This window comes from Rana temporaria, chromosome 4 (genome assembly GCF_905171775.1).
Source record: "Rana temporaria chromosome 4, aRanTem1.1, whole genome shotgun sequence".
NCBI lineage: Eukaryota > Metazoa > Chordata > Amphibia > Anura > Ranidae > Rana > Rana temporaria.
In genome coordinates, this window is record NC_053492.1 from 115503751 (window position 1) to 115523302 (window position 19552).

Sequence of the window (19552 nt, forward strand, 5' to 3'; positions counted from 1 at the left end):
TGAAAAAAACGTTGTTTTTCAAAAACGTCATTTAAAATGATCGCGTGTGGGCTACACATCATTTTTCAGTTTCTGAAAAACATAAAAAAAAAAATCCGAACATGCTGCATTTTTAAACTGTCGTTTTTCGGGTTGTAAAAAATGATTGTGTGTGTGGGCTAAAACGACATAAAAAACCCGCGCATGCTCAGAAGCAAGTTATGAGATGGGAGCGCTCGTTCTGATAAAACTACTGTTCATGATGGAGTAAGCACATTCATCACGCTGTAACAGACAGAAAAGCGCGAATTGTCTTTTACTAACACGGAATCGGCTAAAGCAGCCCAAAGGCGAACGGAACTTCCCCTTTATAGTGCCGTCGTACGTGTTGTACGTCACCGCGCTTTGCTAGATCATTTTTTTAAAACGATGGTGTGTGGGCAACGTCGTTTTAAATTCAAATGGGCTAATTCAAAGTAGGCATGTAGTGGGCGGGCTACATTTAAATTAACCGTGACCCTATGTAAATGAAGGCCGTTCGTATGGCGCATGCTCAGAATCACGTCGCAAATACTCAATGCTTTTGACGTGAACGTAACCTACGCCCAGCCCCATTCTACCTGAATCCGGCTATTTGTGTTTTTCATCGGACAAATGTTCGCTGTGCAGACAAACTTTCTGGCTTTCAAATGTCCGATGGAGGCTTATCCTATCGTGTGTGTATACAAGTCCATTGCTTCTATGAATTAAGAACAACATTTGAATGGAAGACAGGTGGATGAATGAAAGGTCCACCTCCTCCATTAGGATCGCCTGGCGCTTTGTAAAATCGGGAAACGGGTATGAAGACCTGTCTCCTGATTGGTGGGGAGGGATGTTGGTGGAAAAATTCATTCGCTATCGTTACACAATTGGTTGGGATCGGGGCGCACTCTCTGCACCCTGAGCCCATCCTATTTTGAAGCTTATTAGAGCCGCTGGCTCTAATCGGGTGCTTAAAAAAAAAAACACCCCCTGCCTTATGAATTTATGTGCCCGGTGTCCTGAAAGGGGCCGGGTGCATGAATAGGGGGGCGGTGGCAGGGATGGGGGGGCCATCGCCCATGCGCCCACAAGGCATGGGCAGCCACTGTGCTTATGTAGCGCCCCCTTACTTTCAGTATGGGCACTACACTAAAGTTAGTGGGGAATGGGAGAGTTATCTTGCTCCCATTCACTATTTGTTTACATTTTGGGACTTCTGTCATTCCAGAAATGTCCACTGGGTCAGTCTGTGGTCCAGGGATGCAATGTCATCCCTGGCCAGCAGTTGGCGCCAGAGGGGTTCTGGCAGAGTACGTTTATCCAGCAGCCAATCAGGGGAGCTTTTTTTCCTTGCGGGGCGTGCTGGAGAGGAGTATATCTGTGAGAGGTGTCATGTGTTCTAAAATCTTCGCGGGGTCCTCGTTCCAGGTGCGGCATCCACCTTCAGGGTGCGCGCATCCATGGACCCCGCCGGCGTGGCCCACCTGGCCATAATTGCAGACTGCTTGGAACCTCATCCGGAGGTACAAGGGGACCCCAGTGACTGTCTGGGTTTCCGGTTCTATTGAAAGGATCCCAGGCTGGGTGCCGTTTGATTGGGAAGTCGGATTGAGGAGGACCCAGAGGCAGGTCGTCCAACAGAGCCTGAACAAACCAATTGGGGATCCGGTGACCAGAGTACTGACAGGTATGTTCGCTGTCATCTGGTGACCGATGCAGAAATCTACTGGGAGGATTCGCTCCATCTATCTATCTAGCTCAGTTATTGTAATTGGCCTGTGGCAGAGGCCCGAGCCGGGAATGTGAGAGAGGCCTGTTCCTCCCAGAAATCCTAAAGTGACGTCTTGGCTGCCAGGCCTGTAAAAAAAAAGGGGTCTGTCCGAGGGCACTTTACCCACTCAGTTGGAGTGGCGACGAGTTACAAATTGGTACTATGCAGAGCAGTACTGACTGCTCTATTTAATATCCAGGCCTGATACTGCAAGGTTCTTCCTCTCTCTCTATTCATCAACTTTGTCCTTCCCAATTGATGTTGATGTTGGCCGTGTTGGCCTGGAAAATAAAGCATTGAAAACGACCTTTGTTCACTGTCTGGACCTTCGCTCGCTGTTTGTTTCTACAATTGCACCCCTAGACAACGCCAGGGTAACTTAATAAGCCGATCCCCAAATTCAACCAGCGGCTCCTTCGGGGGTAGCGCTACACTTGCATACCTGTACAGCAGGGCTGACATGTGAGAGGAAGAAGCAGTACAAGGATCTAAACAGTTCATGTGTTGTCAAGAAGCACGTTGATATGCAAGTCGTGTACCGGGGTGGGCTCTCCAAGATACAGCGAAGTCACGAACGAGGAAAGCAACTTTGACACCAACTTTGACACCAACTTTTGTGAAACAGTTCTTTTCTTTTACTGTAACAAGGTATTAAACCGAAACCCCAAAATGAACACCGCAATAAGGTTACATACACCCAGCCGTAGCTGAGAACCCCTGTGCTGCACAGCAAGATGCCCCCGGGTGGATACGGAGGCAATTTGCCGTAATTTGCCTATTGGAGGATACAACTAGGACTGTCCCTCCGTACCTTTATTACCCTTATAAGAACACGAACGATTGTGTATATGCTTAGTTTCGGGGTAATCTGGGGTACAGCACAGCAGCTTACAAACACTTCTATGCAATATTTATCCCCTCCCTTTTACATAACCGGTATAATAACACGTGTGTAAGTTTTTTACTTCCTTAATGAAGACACTAAACAGGTTTGTAGTTTGGAAGATTGCTCTCCGTATGCAATGTCTCTTTAAGTAGCAGGATCCTTGTACTAATGGTAGCAACACTTTTGGCCTGATGCACTGTAATGACCCTGACTGACTAACTACAGGCCTAATCTTTAGGCGCCAAACATCACTAGGCGGTGCGTGCACGATATTATTGACCCGGGTCTTGAACTGTAGCCGATGATGTCTTCCAACCGATTAACGAAAGTCCTTTCAGCAAACATGAGGTACTGCAAGTGAGGTAGTTCTCTGTCTCTCAGCTCCTATCAGCCTTTCTGGAAAAACTATCCCTTCTTCCTCCGGCTCTGTACTGAATGGTGATTACTCAGCTGCCGTTCCTGAAGCTCTAGGGCGCACGGTCCCCCCTGGATGCGAACAGATTGAATTTTCACACAGTCCCACAAAACATGTCTGCTCCAACTGCTTCCTGATTCCAGCTTCTCCAGCTCAGCTCCACCTCCTCTAAATAAGCAAGAGCTTACAGTCTGTAGAAACAGCGGCCTCTTGTGGTCAAAACTCAGAATGGCAATTATATTCAAAGAGTGAACCATGGGATCTGCTTCACAATCTCACAGATAAGGAAAAGAGAGCAGGGTGACAGAGTGATGAGCTCATCACTGGCTTGGGCAGGTCCAGGACAAATCGGGCTCAGAGGAAGTGAGTTGATTGATGCTGGCCAACAGACTGAGGACATCTAGTAGCAAAAAAAAAGTACTTTGGTGGAGAGCTCTGTACACTGTATTGGAAGTGAAAATTGCTACCGCTTCATTTATTTTATCTTTTAATGGCCTTTTCATGGTTTATTTATTTGTGTGTATATATGCATTTGTTTAGCCTTTAAAATGACAGAGTTTTGGCTCATTCGAGGAAATTTCTGTTCAGACCAGGTTTTCTCTACTTGTGTTAAGCTACACATGTGGCTTTATGTAGAAATCTGTTGTGACTTGTGCCAAGGCTGGGGATTAGTAGTGTGTAATTTGGCGGAAGAAACCTTATTCAGAGCAGATAACATGCTACGGTTCTGGGAAGCAGAGGAAGCTAAGTTTGAAAGGGCGACCACAAGGGAAGCAGCAGAGTGCAAAGAGGCAGTCGTTTATTTTTGCAGAGATTATTAAAATAGTAAACTGATTTCTGGGTATTGTGATTAGGCAGAAATTTTAAAATGGGTATGGTTCAACAATAATTGGGTAAGTGTAGCATATAAACACAAGATCAAGGCTGTGTCTAGCAACACAGATTGCCATTTTAGTCCTAAGACTAAAGCCCTGTACACACGATCGGTTTGTCTGATGAAAATGGACCGTTTTCATCGGACAAACCGATCGTGTGTGGGCCCCATTGGTTTGTTTTCCATCGGTGAAAAAAAAATAGAAAATGTTTTAAAATTTTCCTATGGATAAAAAAAACGATAGAAAAAAACGATCGTCTGTGTGGAAGTCCATCGGTCAAAAATCCACACATGCTCAGAATCAAGTCGACGCATGCTCGGAAGCATTGAACTTCATTTTTCTCATCACGTCATGGTGTTTTACGTCACCGCGTTGGACACAGTCGGATTTTCGACCGATGGTGTGTAGGCAAGACTGATGAAAGTCAGCTTCATCGGATATCCGACGAAAAAATCCATCGGACTAGATTCCATCAGATACCCGATCGTGTGTACAGGGCTTTAGACTAAAACCAAATAAAAAAATTTGCAGCCAAAATGAACACTGGTTCAGTGTAAGTAAGAAGTTTACCAAAAAATGTATTGCTGGACTAGAGATGTTAGTACAAAGGCTAGCAACATCCAGTGGCAAGAGGAGCTACTGCAGGTGGCACAACCTATTGATCATGAGTTTTGCAGCAAAAGCTAGGCTACCTAAAAAACCCTTTACTACCACTTTTGCCTATAATAAGGCTTACCTGTAGGTACCGCGAATATCTCCTAAACTTGCACCGTTTAGGAGATATTCACTATATCCACATGTGCCGACATCATCAGCACATGCGCACTGAAGAAACGGCTCTCTCGTGCCGTTCCTTCAGTAGCTGTGCCATGTAGGTTGTTTTGTTTTTTTGAGGGTTTACAACCACTTTAATGAGGTAGTAAGCTTCCATCTGTACATTTTACCTATAGGTAAGCGTATAATAAGGCTTACCCATAGGTAGTGTAAATACGATGCACATATAGGAGATATTTACTGTACATGCACTCTAAAGGAACGGCCACCCATGCCATTCCTTCAGAGCCCTGTGCTGTGAGCGGCGGCTCCCGCACGCATCCACGGGAGTGACATCATCGCCGGAGTCTGCAACCTTGGAAGCAAGACAGGTGAACATGGAAGCTGTCTCCAGCGATCGTATCATTGGAAGGCTTCATTTTTCAGGTAAGTTTCACATAATGTGCTAGTATGTAATGCAACTAGACAACAAGCATGTTGGGATACTACATCAAATACCCTAAAAGGCTGCAGGATAAGGTGACCAGATTTTTAAAATGAAATCAGGGACATATTTTTATTTTTTTTACTAGTAATGGCAACAATTAGCGACTCTCTGCCCGTCGCCGCCCGCCTCACAGCCTCTCAAGACTTACTCCCCGGGCCTCGGCTCCTACTGGATGCTAAGCGGAGAAAGATCACTCCACCAGGGAAGGCAAGGAGATAAGCAGGTGGCTGGCCAGGATTTGAGCCAAGGCAGAAAAACATGTGAGCGGAGCTGAATGGGCATGCGCCCGAAACGGAAGAAATATTCCCTCCGCTCCGACCAGCATATGATCATCAGAAAGGGGCACAGATAATGAAAAAAATACAACCCCCCTATGCTAGTAGGCACGGCAGAGCGGGGGTGTTTAATTCTAATTTTTTTATTTTTATTCTGCACTGACTGTCTTTGAAATTGCCCCTGCCCACTATTAAATCCAATCTGGGGACAAAACCAGGGACAGACTTGGTCCGGGGACAGTGTCCTCATTCAGGGAACTGTCCCCTGAAACTGGGGATGTCTGGTCACCCTACTGCAGGAGCTCATAGAAGCCAGTAGGTGAACCTGGAGCACAATGTTAGAGGCTAGCTGCCCGAGCAGAGGAAGCCAGCTCCCAATGACTGAGGAGAACCAAGAGGCCCATAAATCTGATATGTTGCTGGAAATCTCTGGTATTTCATTGCAACAAATAAAACTGAATGGACATTTTTTTTACGTTCTGCTCCGATTCACAGAGACAGCAACAGAAGTGAATGTTGGGGTCAGTGAGGATAAACGCGTAAGTTATCTTTACACTTGATCTTGGCTAAAAGGCTAAGAAGCAATACACGTTCAACAGGAATTTGTTTATAGATTCTTGGTGGTTGTCAGCGCAATAGGAAGGGACCATCCCCATATAAACATTAAGTTGCTTTGATTTATGCAGATCAATGCTGGCTCAATGGAAGGCACATAGAAAACAATATCATGGCAAGGGGCATAACATTAACAATAATGACATGACTGTTGCCCAGGAAACACTGTGAAGGCATAGAGAATGGATTTCAGATAAGCCAAAGGCTTTGCCTGGAGTTCAGCTTTATAAGAGAAGTTTGTTGAGGTTTTCTTTTTTGGTTCTCCAAGACTCAGAACTGAGTTATCAAAGACCCCCTAAGCAGAAAGCCTCTCTGCTATGCTCCCCGCACTTTCACTGGAGCGCTGGGCTGTGGAGGGGGTGGGAGCGGCTGGCTCAGGCTCTTAGAGGCTGAGCCAGGTGCCAATCCATGCATCTGGGTGGATCCCAACCATATGGCCTCGATCTTTCCTCAGCCTGGACCGTCTCTGTGATTTCAGCCGACAGCGGACTTCAGCCCGCTGTCAGCTGAAAATGAGTCGCAGGATTGCGGAATGAACTGCACTCCTGTGATCCACAGGAGAAGTACAGCCACATGAGCTGCCATGTCCCAGCCATTGTCCACGGTCACTCCACTCCCCTGCAGCCACTACCGGCAGTCACAGGGGAATCGAATCAGGTGACCAGACCAGAGCAGGCTGAAAAAAGGTGTACACATTTTTTCTTTTAACACAGGTTAGTCGGCATAGGAAGGAGGAGAGGACAGTTCTTTGAAGTAGAGGAGGTGTTTTCATATGCTAATTACTCCAAGACTCTGAGTACAGTACAGGGACAGCTGATAATGGGGGTTATTTACTAAAGGCAAATCCACTTTGCACCACAAGTGCAAAGTGCACTTGAAATTGCACTGAAAGTGCACTTGGAAGCGCAGTCGCTGTAGATCTGAGGGGGACATGCAAGGAAAATAAAAACAGCATTTTAGCTTGCACATGATTGGATAATAAAATCAGCGGAGCTTCCCCTCATTTCGGATCTACCCCTCATATTTACAGCGACTGCACTTCCAAGTGCAATGTCAAGTGCACTTGTAGTGCAAAGTGGATTTGCCTTTCGTAAATCCCCCTATGTTTGTGATGCTGTTAGGCATATGGTTGAAAGCTTGTTAGTTGGATGCTTGATAGTAGGGGAAGAAGCGGCACTTCAAGAGGGGCTTCCAACGGGTGAGATATAACAAAATAAATACAAGGAGAGTGCAGGAGGGTTAACCTGGCCATAGGCTCATAGATTTCTTTTATTCAGCCTGTGGGAAATGATAGTGTGAATAGGCTAAAGAGATAATGCATCTTAAAATGGACTGTTGGATTGATATGTAACAGAATAGGAGAGGCATAAACAAACCATGAAATAGCAGCCGGAAAAAGAAAAAATAAATCACTGTGGCAACTGTGGCAGAGGTATAAAAGAGCAGTCAATGCAGCGCCCAAGCTTTCACAGGTGTGTTCATTTGAGAACTCTTGGCATACACTGGGGCTGTAAGCCGTCCATGCGATGGAGGTTGAAAAACTCCCTTCTCATGTTTCCTTATGACTAACTCATGTGAAATGCTTGAAGTTTTCCCTCATTATCTTTTCTTGAGCAGCCAATCTCTGCCTGGAAATGCCTATAAAGTCAAAACACCAAATGTAGATCTAAAAACTTCTTTCAGAACCACTGTGAGAGTGCGTTTATTGCCTGAAGGTCTAAATATGTTCTACAAATATGGCTTTAATTTTCTGCACACTTTTTTTACTGAGCAAGTTCCAAAGGTCTCTCCACGTACACAGAGGGGAAAGGGCAGAGTTGATTACAAAACGGAGATCGTTAAAATCTGTACAAGGTCTTTTAATTAAAATATGCAGCAAATACAGGAGTTAGTTGCAGAAATATTAAAGACCAGCATCAAGTTATACATAGGCCTATTCATGACACCCTGTAAACCAGGGGTGTCCAAACTTTTTTCAAAGAGGGCCAGATTTGATGAAGTGAACATGTGTGAGGGCCGAAAAAAATTTTTAACCATTAAAATTAAATGCAAATTAATGAATACACTGCCCAACGAGAATTCTCTTGCCTTTGTGGCTGTGTGTGGTGAAGAGTCTAAGGATGAGCTCGGGCGTGTTATTTGGATATACCGTATTTATCAGCGTATAACACGCACCTTCACTTTGACGGAAGTTTCAGGAAAAAAATAAAATTTTAAATAATGAACTTGTGAAGCAAAATAAGGGTCAGTGCCCATGAATGCAGCCTCACCATTGCCATGAATGCAGCCTCACCATTGCCATGAATGCAGCCTCACCATTGCCATGAATGCAGCCGCACTATTGCCATCAGTGCAGCGGGATCAATGCCCATCTACAGCCTTGGAGGGGACAGGGAGGGGGGTGGGACGAGTGCCAACGGATAACATACAGAAGAATCTCCTGTTTTCTTGGCGGCCTTCCTATTACAGAGGCCACCAAGTAAACAGGAGATTCTCCTATATGTTATCTGACAGCACTCATCCCACCCCCCTCCCTGTCCCCCCGAGGCTGCCAGAACGATAAATACGGTATATATCTTTTGTGGTTCCCCCAACGAATCCCAGAGTGCCATGCGGTGCTCTGGGATTCGTTGGGGGCCACAAAAGATATGGCGCATTAAACCAAAACATGGGCCGCATTTGGCCCCTGGGCCGGACTTTGGACATGCCTGCTTTAAACTGTGTCGGTATTGACCCACCCGCTGCATTGTTTTTATGAGCAACACAGGCTGCAAAGGGTGTTTGCAGCAATTTGCCTGATCTTCTTCCACCAGGTTCTGTGCTTTGACTTGAGAAAATCTCTTCCAGTCTAATGCAGTGATCGCCAAACTGCGGCCCAGTGGCCGCCCAGATAGCAAGAAATTGTGCTGCAAATGTAAAAATAACTTGCTAAGATATTACTAGACTTGCCAGGCTTTACAAATTTGTTGCACAATTGCAGCAAGTCCGCATTGCATGACTCCAGATCAACTTTCTTTGCAAACATTCTGCAAGGCTGCTGCAAGTTCTGGTTCAGTTATGTTGTGTAATAGTCATCCCACCACAGGGGTGACTGTGGCAGAATTTGCATGCTGTAGACTTGAAGAGCTCTTGCTGTAGACTCACCACTGCAACTTTGCTCTTGCTAGAGACTTTCCCATGCAAATTTTCTAAAAATTGGGAAAGTGTAAACTACACATTTTGCTTCATGTTTCCTGCAAATGTACAACTTGCCAGTGAAAATGTACAGCAAGGTAACAGACTTACAATTTGTGACAGACTTACCTGGGACAGAGGCTTTTGGAGGGGACTGAATGCTAGCCTCTTGCCTTGCGATTATAGGCCCTGGCATTTGGGGGAACGGTGCTCTTTGTGAGCTGTATCCTTGGGCACCCTGTATATGCCATATTAGAGTGACTGATTGATACTGTTGGGACATACAGTGTAAGGAGATGCTAATGCCGTCACCTCCAGCCATCTGTCTGTTGTCTGTGCTAATTGACCCTGCTATTGTGTGAAGATGTCCTGTGTTTACACTTATGATGTGTATTGTATAGCAGGTGAGCGAGGAGACGTGACGTCTACCATGAAAGGTCATATCTATGAGTCACCTAGTCTGGGTAAATGATTAGTTAATTAGCTCATGTTAATTTATGTTCTGGTTACCTCCTCTTTAACTGTATATAAGGTTGTATTCTTGGTTCTAATAAACACTCCATGTTCAGCAGACAAACAAGTCTCGTTTCGTTGTGAGCAGCTGGAATATCTGATATCTATATCCAGACTGATAGGAAGCGGTATATGACGGAAGCACTCAAGCGGAGTGTGGGACGTTCCGTTACACAATTCAACACTGCTAAAAATTCGTAGCAAGTTATCCTTGCTATCTGGGCGGATGCATTCCTTTATCTGTCCCTTGGCGCAATATTCCTCCCATTGACATTAATAATGGGGCATAGGTTCTGACACCAACAGTGGCTCAAAAATGAGGCACTATTCCTCCCACTGACACCAACGATTGGGAGACTATTCCACCCACTGACACCAACGATGAGGATCTATTCTGCTCACTGACAACAAATAATGGGGCACTATTCCTCCCACTGATGGTGCATTGCTACCGACGCCGGAACGTGGTATTTGCGCAGTGGTTTTGCCAACGCAGTTTTTTGGGAAAACTACACTTTAATGAATTAGAAAAATACAAAACACAATATACTGTATACCAAAATTTTTTGTAAAATGTGAAAGATGAGGTTATGCTGAGTAAATAGATACCCAACGTGTCATGCTTTAAAATTGCGCACGCTTGTGGAATGGCGACAAACTACAGTACTTAAAAATCTCCATAGGCGATGATTTAAAAATGTTTACAGGTCACCCGTTTACAGTTAAAGAAGAGGTCTAATGCTAGAATTATTGCGTCCACTCCAACGTTTGTGGCGATACCTCTCGTGTGGTGCGAATACCGTTTACATATGCATGCGCGACTTAGGTATGCATTTGCTTCTGTGCACAAGCATGAAGGGATGGGGCGCTTTAAAAAAAAAATTCTTATTCTACTTTTTTTTTTTTTACACTGTTCCTTTTTATTTTTTTAATCACTATTATTTCCATTACAAGCAACAATAAATGCCAGTGAACACATACAGTCCAACTCAAAATCCAAAAGCCGTGCTCTAGAATCCTACTTTCTCAACCTTTTTAGCATGGCGCAACCATTGATTCATCAGCTTCATTCGGCATGCCCATACAAGGTTCTAATTCTAAACCGTCTATGGCCAGCTTAACAGGCCAAGTGCAGGGGTTAGTGAAAACGTATTGTTACTGATATGATCTGCAAAAGGTGCGGGAACACACATCAGCCCTGGAGGGTTGCGTTGATTTCGAGGATATGGTACACCCTCTCTTTATACTGACAACAGATGGGCCATAAGAACTCTATGGGTGATTTAACCACTGCCAGGCATTGCCAGGCATTGCCAACCATTGTCAGAGTGCTTTTTCTCCTTTCCCCTGCAGCCGGCACTGGCTGACACAGGGGATCATGTGAGTGGGCTGAAAATAAGCAAGAATATACCTCTTTTCTTTTTTCTTTTTCTTTCTTTTCTTTTTCTTTCTTTTCTTTTTTTTTATTACACAGGTTAGCATGAGTGTTGGGGGAGGCAATTTTAAGATTAGTTTGCATTATACTGGAATTCTACTTTACAAACTCAGTCAATGCAAATTTATTGCTAAGTGTCTCTTAACGATTACATACTAGAACCAGGGCCGTCTTAATGGCATCATGGGCCCCTGGGCAAAGTAATGCTCTGGGGCCCCTACAATGGAGGTAAACGGACATCAAGTAGGTAGGAGGCAGACAAGCAGAGCTTCCCCTTTTGGGTGGAGCTCCGCATTAACTACATGAACAATCATTCTGTACAGCAAAGAAACAGTGGGAAAATACTACATGCATAAAGTAACAAAGCTGTCCTGTGCATATAATATATCTGCTAGATTGATGCCTCCCCAGCACTATGGCCCGCCTCTACGCCCTAGATATCCTTCCAGCACTCTGACCCCTCTACATCCCAGATATCCTCCAGCACTCTAAACCCTCTACACCCCAGATATCCCCCCCCCCCAGCACTCTGACCCCTCTACACCCTAGATATCCCCCCCCAGCACTGTAACCATATACCATAAAGATACCCCTTGTATTCTAACCCCACTACATCCCTGATACCCCTTCCCTCGAGTCCCGAACAGCTTCATGGGGCAGGGTCAGAGCATCACTGGCACTCCACTGGCACTCCAGCCCTGCTCCTTCCTGCTGGCTGTGAAACAATAGGTATCATTCTGCACCACTGCCAGCCTGCCTCCCCTGTGTATCCATCACTCTCGGTGCCATCATTGGTACCCCAATTTTGGGGCAGTGTGGGCTCAAGGACCAGCTGCTTTGGGGAAAGTGCAGGGGCCCCCATGCAGCTGGGGCCCCTGGGCAGTGCCCAGGTGTGCCCTCTCATTAAGACAGCCCTGATTCTAGGACAGAAGAGTTGACGGGCAGGTTTTCAAAGATCTGTCTTACAAAAAGATGGCACAGAGGCAGGTGTGTGTGGCTAGCATGTGACACCCCCATAGAACTTCATGGAGGACAACAATTCTCTTCTCTTTTTTTGTAGAATCTTTTAACAAAGTTGCAGTTTCAAAAGGTCTTCCACTAATTGATGGGATGCGCTGCACATGTTTTCTTAATGTTTGTGGGCAAACTACTCAATGAGATCATGCATTACAGTTTAAGAAGAATCACTGTGAGCAGACTGCTGAAATAACCTTTAACACATGTTAAGATTGTGGATTCATATGCACTGTATTTCTTGCAATTTGTATGAATATGTGACTCAATGTTTCAAAATTTACATATCTTCATAGACATCCGTCAACTGGGAGGGTGACAAGCTGGTGTGTGTACAGAAAGGAGAGAAGGAAGGCAGAGGATGGACGCAGTGGGTGGAAGGAGACGAATTACACTTGGTATGAAACCTTTAACTTTGGGATTTCAGTAACCTTATTACAGTAATTAACACATGATTTTGGTTTCTTTTTATATCTTAAATCCTCTATACCTTTGGTTACAATCCCATAGATTATTATTCTTTTTTTTTTTTTTTCATCAGCCGGCTGCTAATGTAAAAATAAAGGTTTGATACTCCATCCACATAAGTGTGCTGGATAGAGGAATCCTCACTGCTGTGCTACTGTACTCTGTAAGCGGGGACTCCTCTGCTGTCAGAATACACCGATCAAGAAAAAATTACCAACAGTACCATTCAGCAGGAATGGCCGTAGATGAAATGAAATTTGTACGGTTCCTGCTGAACTGATCCGATTTCAAACTATCTGTTGCCAGCTCTAGTCCCTTGCTCCTTCTGTGTTTTTTTTTTTCTTCTAAGAATAAAGGCTAGTTAACTTGGGAGTAGACCCCTCTTACAACATGAAGAATCATTTGTTTACCTTATTGTACTAGTTCTGAGGTTTGTGCAAGCAGCCTATTTAAGTGAATTGATATGCATCCGTTGTACAGATTCCACTGCACAGCCGAGCTTGACAGGTAGGCAGTAGAAATGGATTCGGGTGTGTTCGGAAACCCACCTGCCCGATACCGCCAGGAAGCCGACACTGCACACGGCTAATCACAAGCAGTAAGACATTTCCCGGTCCGCAGCTACACAGATCGGGAAATGTCTCACTGCCTGTGATAAGCCATGTGCAGTGCCAGCTTGTTGGCAGGATTGAGCAGGTGGGATTCCGAATACGCTCGAGACCATCTCTAGTAGGCAGGAAAGGGTTCATGGAGTTGGATGCACAGGCTCTGGGTACATGCCAAACTCGGCTCTACAGTTTAGTCGGTACAGCCAAGGCACAACTTAAACTGCACAGAAACTACAGGAAAAGTTCACTTGGATGTGGAAGAAAAACAGGAAGAGATTTCAGTGATCAAGTATCATATATATACAATAGAGCGCGAGACTATTAGACATTTGCTTATCAGTATCTTACAGATCACATGTGAAAAAGCATCTATTAGAAGTTACCTTTAGTAAACATTGCAATATGAGTTCATTGGAGATATAGATCAAAGGTCTTTACCAACGTGATGACATTCAGTCCTTGTAAACTACATTGTGCAATTTTCTTACTCCGTTTTCTTTAGATTTACCTTCAACCATGTAGTGGAAGGGTCTGCCTAATTGCATACAAATTGAAAGTGTTTAGGTTTGACCCCATATTATATGGTTTTGGTAAATCTAAAGAAAATTGTGCAAGGAAATTCTATAAAGTATGGTCAGCCTAACATTGAGCTTCCATTCAGATCTGCCTCAAAAAACTGATGGGTGGATTGGAACAGCCATGTGAAATGAGCCTTACTAAAACACTGTTGCATAACAAAGCAGTAAATGAGCCACAAAAGGAACAACATAAAAAAAGCTAACTTAAAGCGACCCCCCTCAGTGTGCGGTACTACACGTCACTGGGCCGACTCTTCCCAGCTCACCTCATGTCCGTGAGTCTGCACATTCAATCGCAAGTGCATAGCGGCTTCTCCCTTCATGGTCTTCGTCGGCAGTTCCCGCTTACTGTCGCAGGTAGTATTCAAACCTTTTTGTATCTTGTGCAATCTTGCAATTCGTTATGCTTCCTATCCTGCATCCCTTTTGTAAAAAACCTGCCTCTGAGTTATTGTTGCTCATGTTCCAACATCATTCGGCATAGGCTTGGTACATTTATAATTTCTTCCTGCCAAACATACGATTCATTTGTAAATCCAAGCCTCTGAGCCACTTTCAGTCGTTGTCTGATATCACTCGCCACAGGCTTCACTGGTTATAAAATTCAGTGTCCATGGGGTTGGCGTCTCATCCATTTGGAGAGTAGCATGTATTGTTTGTATGGGTTCTTTGGCAGATTGAGGTGGTAATTAGAACCACCTGGTGCCTTGCCTGCACTTGATTAGCCTGGGGGGATGGGTGGTTAGTAGGTGTTTGGTTCCAATGCAAGGGGTAGCATACACTCTACAACCAATTCCTATCAGATTCGTTCAATACTCCTTACTACCGATTCTTATCTGATTCATTTCATGCATTTTTATAACCGATTTGTATCAGTCATTTCTCTTTACAACCGTTTTGTATCAGATACATTGCATACTTTCTACCGTTGCCATTCGTTGTTTCCCCCAATGCCGTGTGTTTTAGTTCCCACAGCGGAACTTATGAATTGTACACGGTTCTTCTCTCTCATTTATTTACCAAAGTTATTGCCTGTGCGACATGCATGGCGCCACACCACACTCTTCGGATGTGTTGCACACCCGCTCCAGTCTAAAACAAACCCAGTCACACGTTCACTGTCCCAGGCAGGATTCGTTACCTTGTTTGTCATGTCAAATTCGTAGCCACTCGTGGTGTCACCCGTACCATATGTTCGGTCCCCGCAGTGCAGCTTACAAATTATTCGTACGCACTTCTTGCGTTCTATTTTATACACCAAACCTCGTTGTTTTGCCTCATGCATGGCATCACGCTACACCTTCCCGATATGTTTCACTCCAGCCACAGTCTGCGGCGAACTCACTCGCATGGCCCACTGTCGCAAAGTAAGATTTGTTATTACATTCTTTATGTCTTATCAAATTGCTACCATTCGTTGTCTCCCATATAGTTCGTTAGTGGCCCCTACGGAACCTACGAATCAAATGGACGTTGTCCTTCTACCTTGTACTGCTCGCTTAAAGGTACAAACAAACCTGGTGTTTCTATCCTTTCTCAGTAACTCAATTCTTATTAATTGAGACCTTGCAACCATGCAAATCATCTCAGCAGCCTGACACCCTTGTTAAGACCCTTGCAAAAAGAAAAATTATTTATATATATATATATATATATATATATATAATTATATTATATTATAAAAAACGCAAAAAAAAAAACCTTTGCCACCACGCAATCTCGGCCCAGCAACCTGACACCTGTTGAGACCCTTGCAAACGCAATACCGTCTCAGCAGCCCCACACTCATCGAGACTCTTGCAACCACGCAATACCGTCTCGAGCAACCTCCCACTCGTCAAAGACCTTTGTGACCCTGTAGTCTTGCCCCAACAACCTGGCATTCATTGAGACCCTTGCAGCCAGACAAATCATCTTAGGCCTCATGTACAATACTGTTGGTAAACGGACGTTTAGGAACAGTTGAGTGTTTTTCAGCCGGCCCTGATCTCTTCTCTGTTATCTTATCAGTACATGTACACAGGATCATTTATAGTAGTTTCTAGGCTGTTGAGTTTAGAAACCTTTCAGAAAAAATAAATAAAAAACAAATGGGTTCAGACGGATGTTCAGAGGCATTCGAAACGCCAGTGTCTGTAACAGCTTGTAAACGCTGCCAGACGCGGTAACTCATGTTTACCAACATTTCATTCACAGTTGTATTCATAAAAAAATAATAATCAGGGAATATTGTGTCAGCAGCTTGACACTCATTTGAGACCCTTGCAAAATGTAATATCATCTCAGCTACCTCACACTTGTCTAGACCTTTGCAACCACACAATCTCGTCTCGGCAACCTGACACCCGTTCAGACCTTTGCAGCCATACAAGTCGTCTTAGCAACCTGACACTCATTTGAGACCATTGCAAACGCAATATCGTCTCAGCAACCCCTCACTTGTTGAGACCCTTGCAACCACACAATGCCATCTCAAAACAAACCTCATAATCATCGAGACCTTTTGCAACCACACAATATCATCTCAGCAAACCAGACTGAGACCCTTGCAGACTGAGACCCTTGCAACCACGCAATGCTGTCTCAAAACAAACCTTCATACTCATCGAGGCCCCTGCAACCACACAATATCATCCCAGTAACCTGACATTCACTGACACCCTTGCAACCACACAATATTGTCTGCAGTAGTATAAAACATTTTGCGGCACACACCTACTTGCAAACCCGAATACAAACTAAACTTGCAAACACACCTCGGTGACAAACAATCAGCCACACAACACTCAGTTGGCCATTCATCTTCAGTGGCACGCGGGCCACTCATCTTTTCTCTGTCTTTTTCCCTGAGGTTAGTTCAGGTTTCCATTCAGCACCAGCAAGCGCACGTTGGTCTGCGAGCGCATGTATATCGTCTTGTTGAGCACCTGTGTATTGTCTTGATTTTCTTACACCAATGCAAGATCCAGTCCAAGTTCTCAAACTAGACCAAGCATCAGTAGCAGACTTGGCTATGTGGGACAACTTCCCCACCTGATAGAACAGCATTTCAATGTTCATCCCGGCAGTGTCAGCTAAGCCACCACAGGCTTTTGCGGCCATTTTTCGGCCGCCACTGGTTCACCAAACCCTGGCCCCCAGAAATTCTCTTAAATTTCTGCTTCACCCAGTCTTCATCACGCCTCGTGCTGTACCCAATCGTGGCAGCTTCCCAGGTCTGGGGCCACACTTGAACAGGACAGACAGTGTTCTTCACCACGGACAATCAGGCCACAGTCAACATCATCAATTAATGTAGGTCTAAGTCACTCCCCATCACATCCTTCCTGCGCAGGCTCGTGCAGCTGTCGCTCCGTCACCAGTTTAATATCTTCTGTAGACATATTCCAGGCAAATGCAAAATCGCAGCTAATGTGCTGTCCCATTCCAACCTTACTTTGTTTTTCCAGCAAAAGCCTGGAGCCGACCCAACAACTATCCCTGTCCCACAGCGCCCAGAGGCGATTCAGTTCGCTTGTGTTGCGCTATATACGTTTTTTTTTCTCACTCACCCTGCTCATTGCTGACGATGGACTGACGTCGCATCTCGCCAACGCAACCCAGCTTATTAACCACTCCTCGGCACGCAACACACTGAAGGCCTATCGCACTGCTTGGAACACTAACCGCAATTTTTGGCCCCTTGCCCCGGAGCAGCAATAGGCGACTTTAGACACGTCCTAGCCTTCATATCGTATTGCCACACGCAGCTGACCCTTTCTCACAATACTATCACGCTATATCTAGATCGTGTCCAGCATTTCCTGTTTCTGGAGGACCCCAGTAAACCGTCAGTATTCCCAAGCCCATGCAGTCAAGTCCCTCCTACAGGGCATACAGAAGCACCAACCTGTAGTCAGTGGCAAGCGCCTACCTTTCAAGAGTGCCCTCTTTAGGGACATGTCTGAAATCCTTACTTGTTCCCCGTTTAGGGCTTTGCCTAGCCTAATCACCTAAACAGCCATCTACCATGCCTTCTACAGTTCCCTATGACCTAGTGAATTTACAGTCAGCGGCTCCGGCAGTCAGACACTGCTCCGACGCCACCCGAATCGCTTTCAAACCACTACACTCTCACAGTCTGCAAATGCAACAAACCTGCCCGGGGTTGACATCAACCTGTTTCAGACTAACAATGCCTGACGCCCAGTGACGGTGCTCGACCGACTACTGCTCCATCTACCCAGCCAATCTGATGGTAGCTCGTTGCTACCCTTTCTAAGCCAGCTCCTTGAGTGGCAGCCAGTTTGTCAAGCATGTCAGAATCCTCCTAAGCAACTTGGGCTTCAAACCCCAGTCAGTTCTCTGGACATTCTTTCTGAATTAGAGCAGCCTCAGCTGCCTCCCAACAAGGAGTACCAGACCACGTAATCAACATACTAGGCTGATGGAAGTTTCCTCGTTTTGCCACATACATCCCAAATCCTCAGGAAGAAATGGCACAAGCCTTTACCAAGCTGGCTCAATAAATACAAGAAATCAATAAAAGCTATTTCCCTATCTGAGTCTTTTGCCCCCTTTTCTTGGCATACTGACCAGACCACCAAGGCACACTTCAGGTCTATTTATGTTGTAAGTCTTGTCGCGTGTTTATGTGATCCACATCTCTCTCGGTCAGAGGGTAACGACCATAAATGTAAAAGACAAAGATTAATATAGCTCTTTAACAATTCATCATTGAATTGACATTTTAGATGCAAGTGGTGTAAGAACCTGAATGTGACCCGGTATCAGTCTCTGGCAGTTCCTATACAGCAGAGCTGGAGTGTGAGAGGAAGAAGCAGAACAAGAAACCAGAGTGACAGAGATGGGCTCATCACTGTGTTGCTTCTTCCAAGCGTCCACCCAAAATGATAATTCAGGAAGATAATGGCGGGCAGAATCACTTGCCTATCTCGTTGCACCTATACTATGAGGGTTCTTCAAAAAGTTTCCGCACTTTTTTTTATTCTATTAAATATAAAAAAGTGTGGGAACTTTTTGAAGAGCCCTTGTACGGTATATGTGTGTGCACTTTGTATGCATGCTCCATAAACATCATAGAAAACTATTTGCAAATTTGGCCGCAGACACTCTGCAAGATGCAAAGTTGCCACTTTGTAATCACCCTGCTTTATTTAATAATGCAAGTAACCTGTAGCAACCAGTTGGATTTCGCTATACTGAAGCAAAGATGTTTTCTGTATGGCTTCTGACCAAATAAATTAGTAAGTAGATGTAAAATAAAGCCTGCACACATCCCAATGCGGATGGTAAAATACAATGATTTTTCTTTAGCTCATTCTTACTGATCTGCTGCGTATTGAAAACATGTTCTCTCGCCCCATAGAGGGACTAAACCCTTCTGATGATGAAAGCTTTGATTGGCTGCGGCAATGTTCCGCCGGTTTTCTTTCAGCACAAAGGCTCCATTCTTTACACCATTCCCTGGACTGTACATGCCACGTCTATTCCAAGAGATCTTTTTCATTTTACTCCTCCTTTTGAATTCTCTAACAAAACCGCATGGCTTCTAGTAGAAACAGTTTGAAACTTTTGATTGTGTATCCAGCTGTAGATATAGTAGGATGAGTCACTCCTGTGCAGCCCAAGCTTCAAAGTTACATGTCTGATAAAAGTATA

General features: G+C 44.8%; 1 protein-coding gene across 1 annotated transcript in view; it reads left to right on the top strand.

The window, feature by feature from the left end:
* RBP1 (retinol binding protein 1) overlaps nucleotides 1-19552 on the top strand; it is a 38674-nt gene that overhangs the window by 18784 nt on the left and 338 nt on the right. The window contains exon 3 of the mRNA XM_040348851.1: nucleotides 12534-12635. Within this exon, the coding sequence (XP_040204785.1) occupies nucleotides 12534-12635 (102 nt within the window). The remainder of the gene's footprint in view (nucleotides 1-12533; nucleotides 12636-19552) is intronic.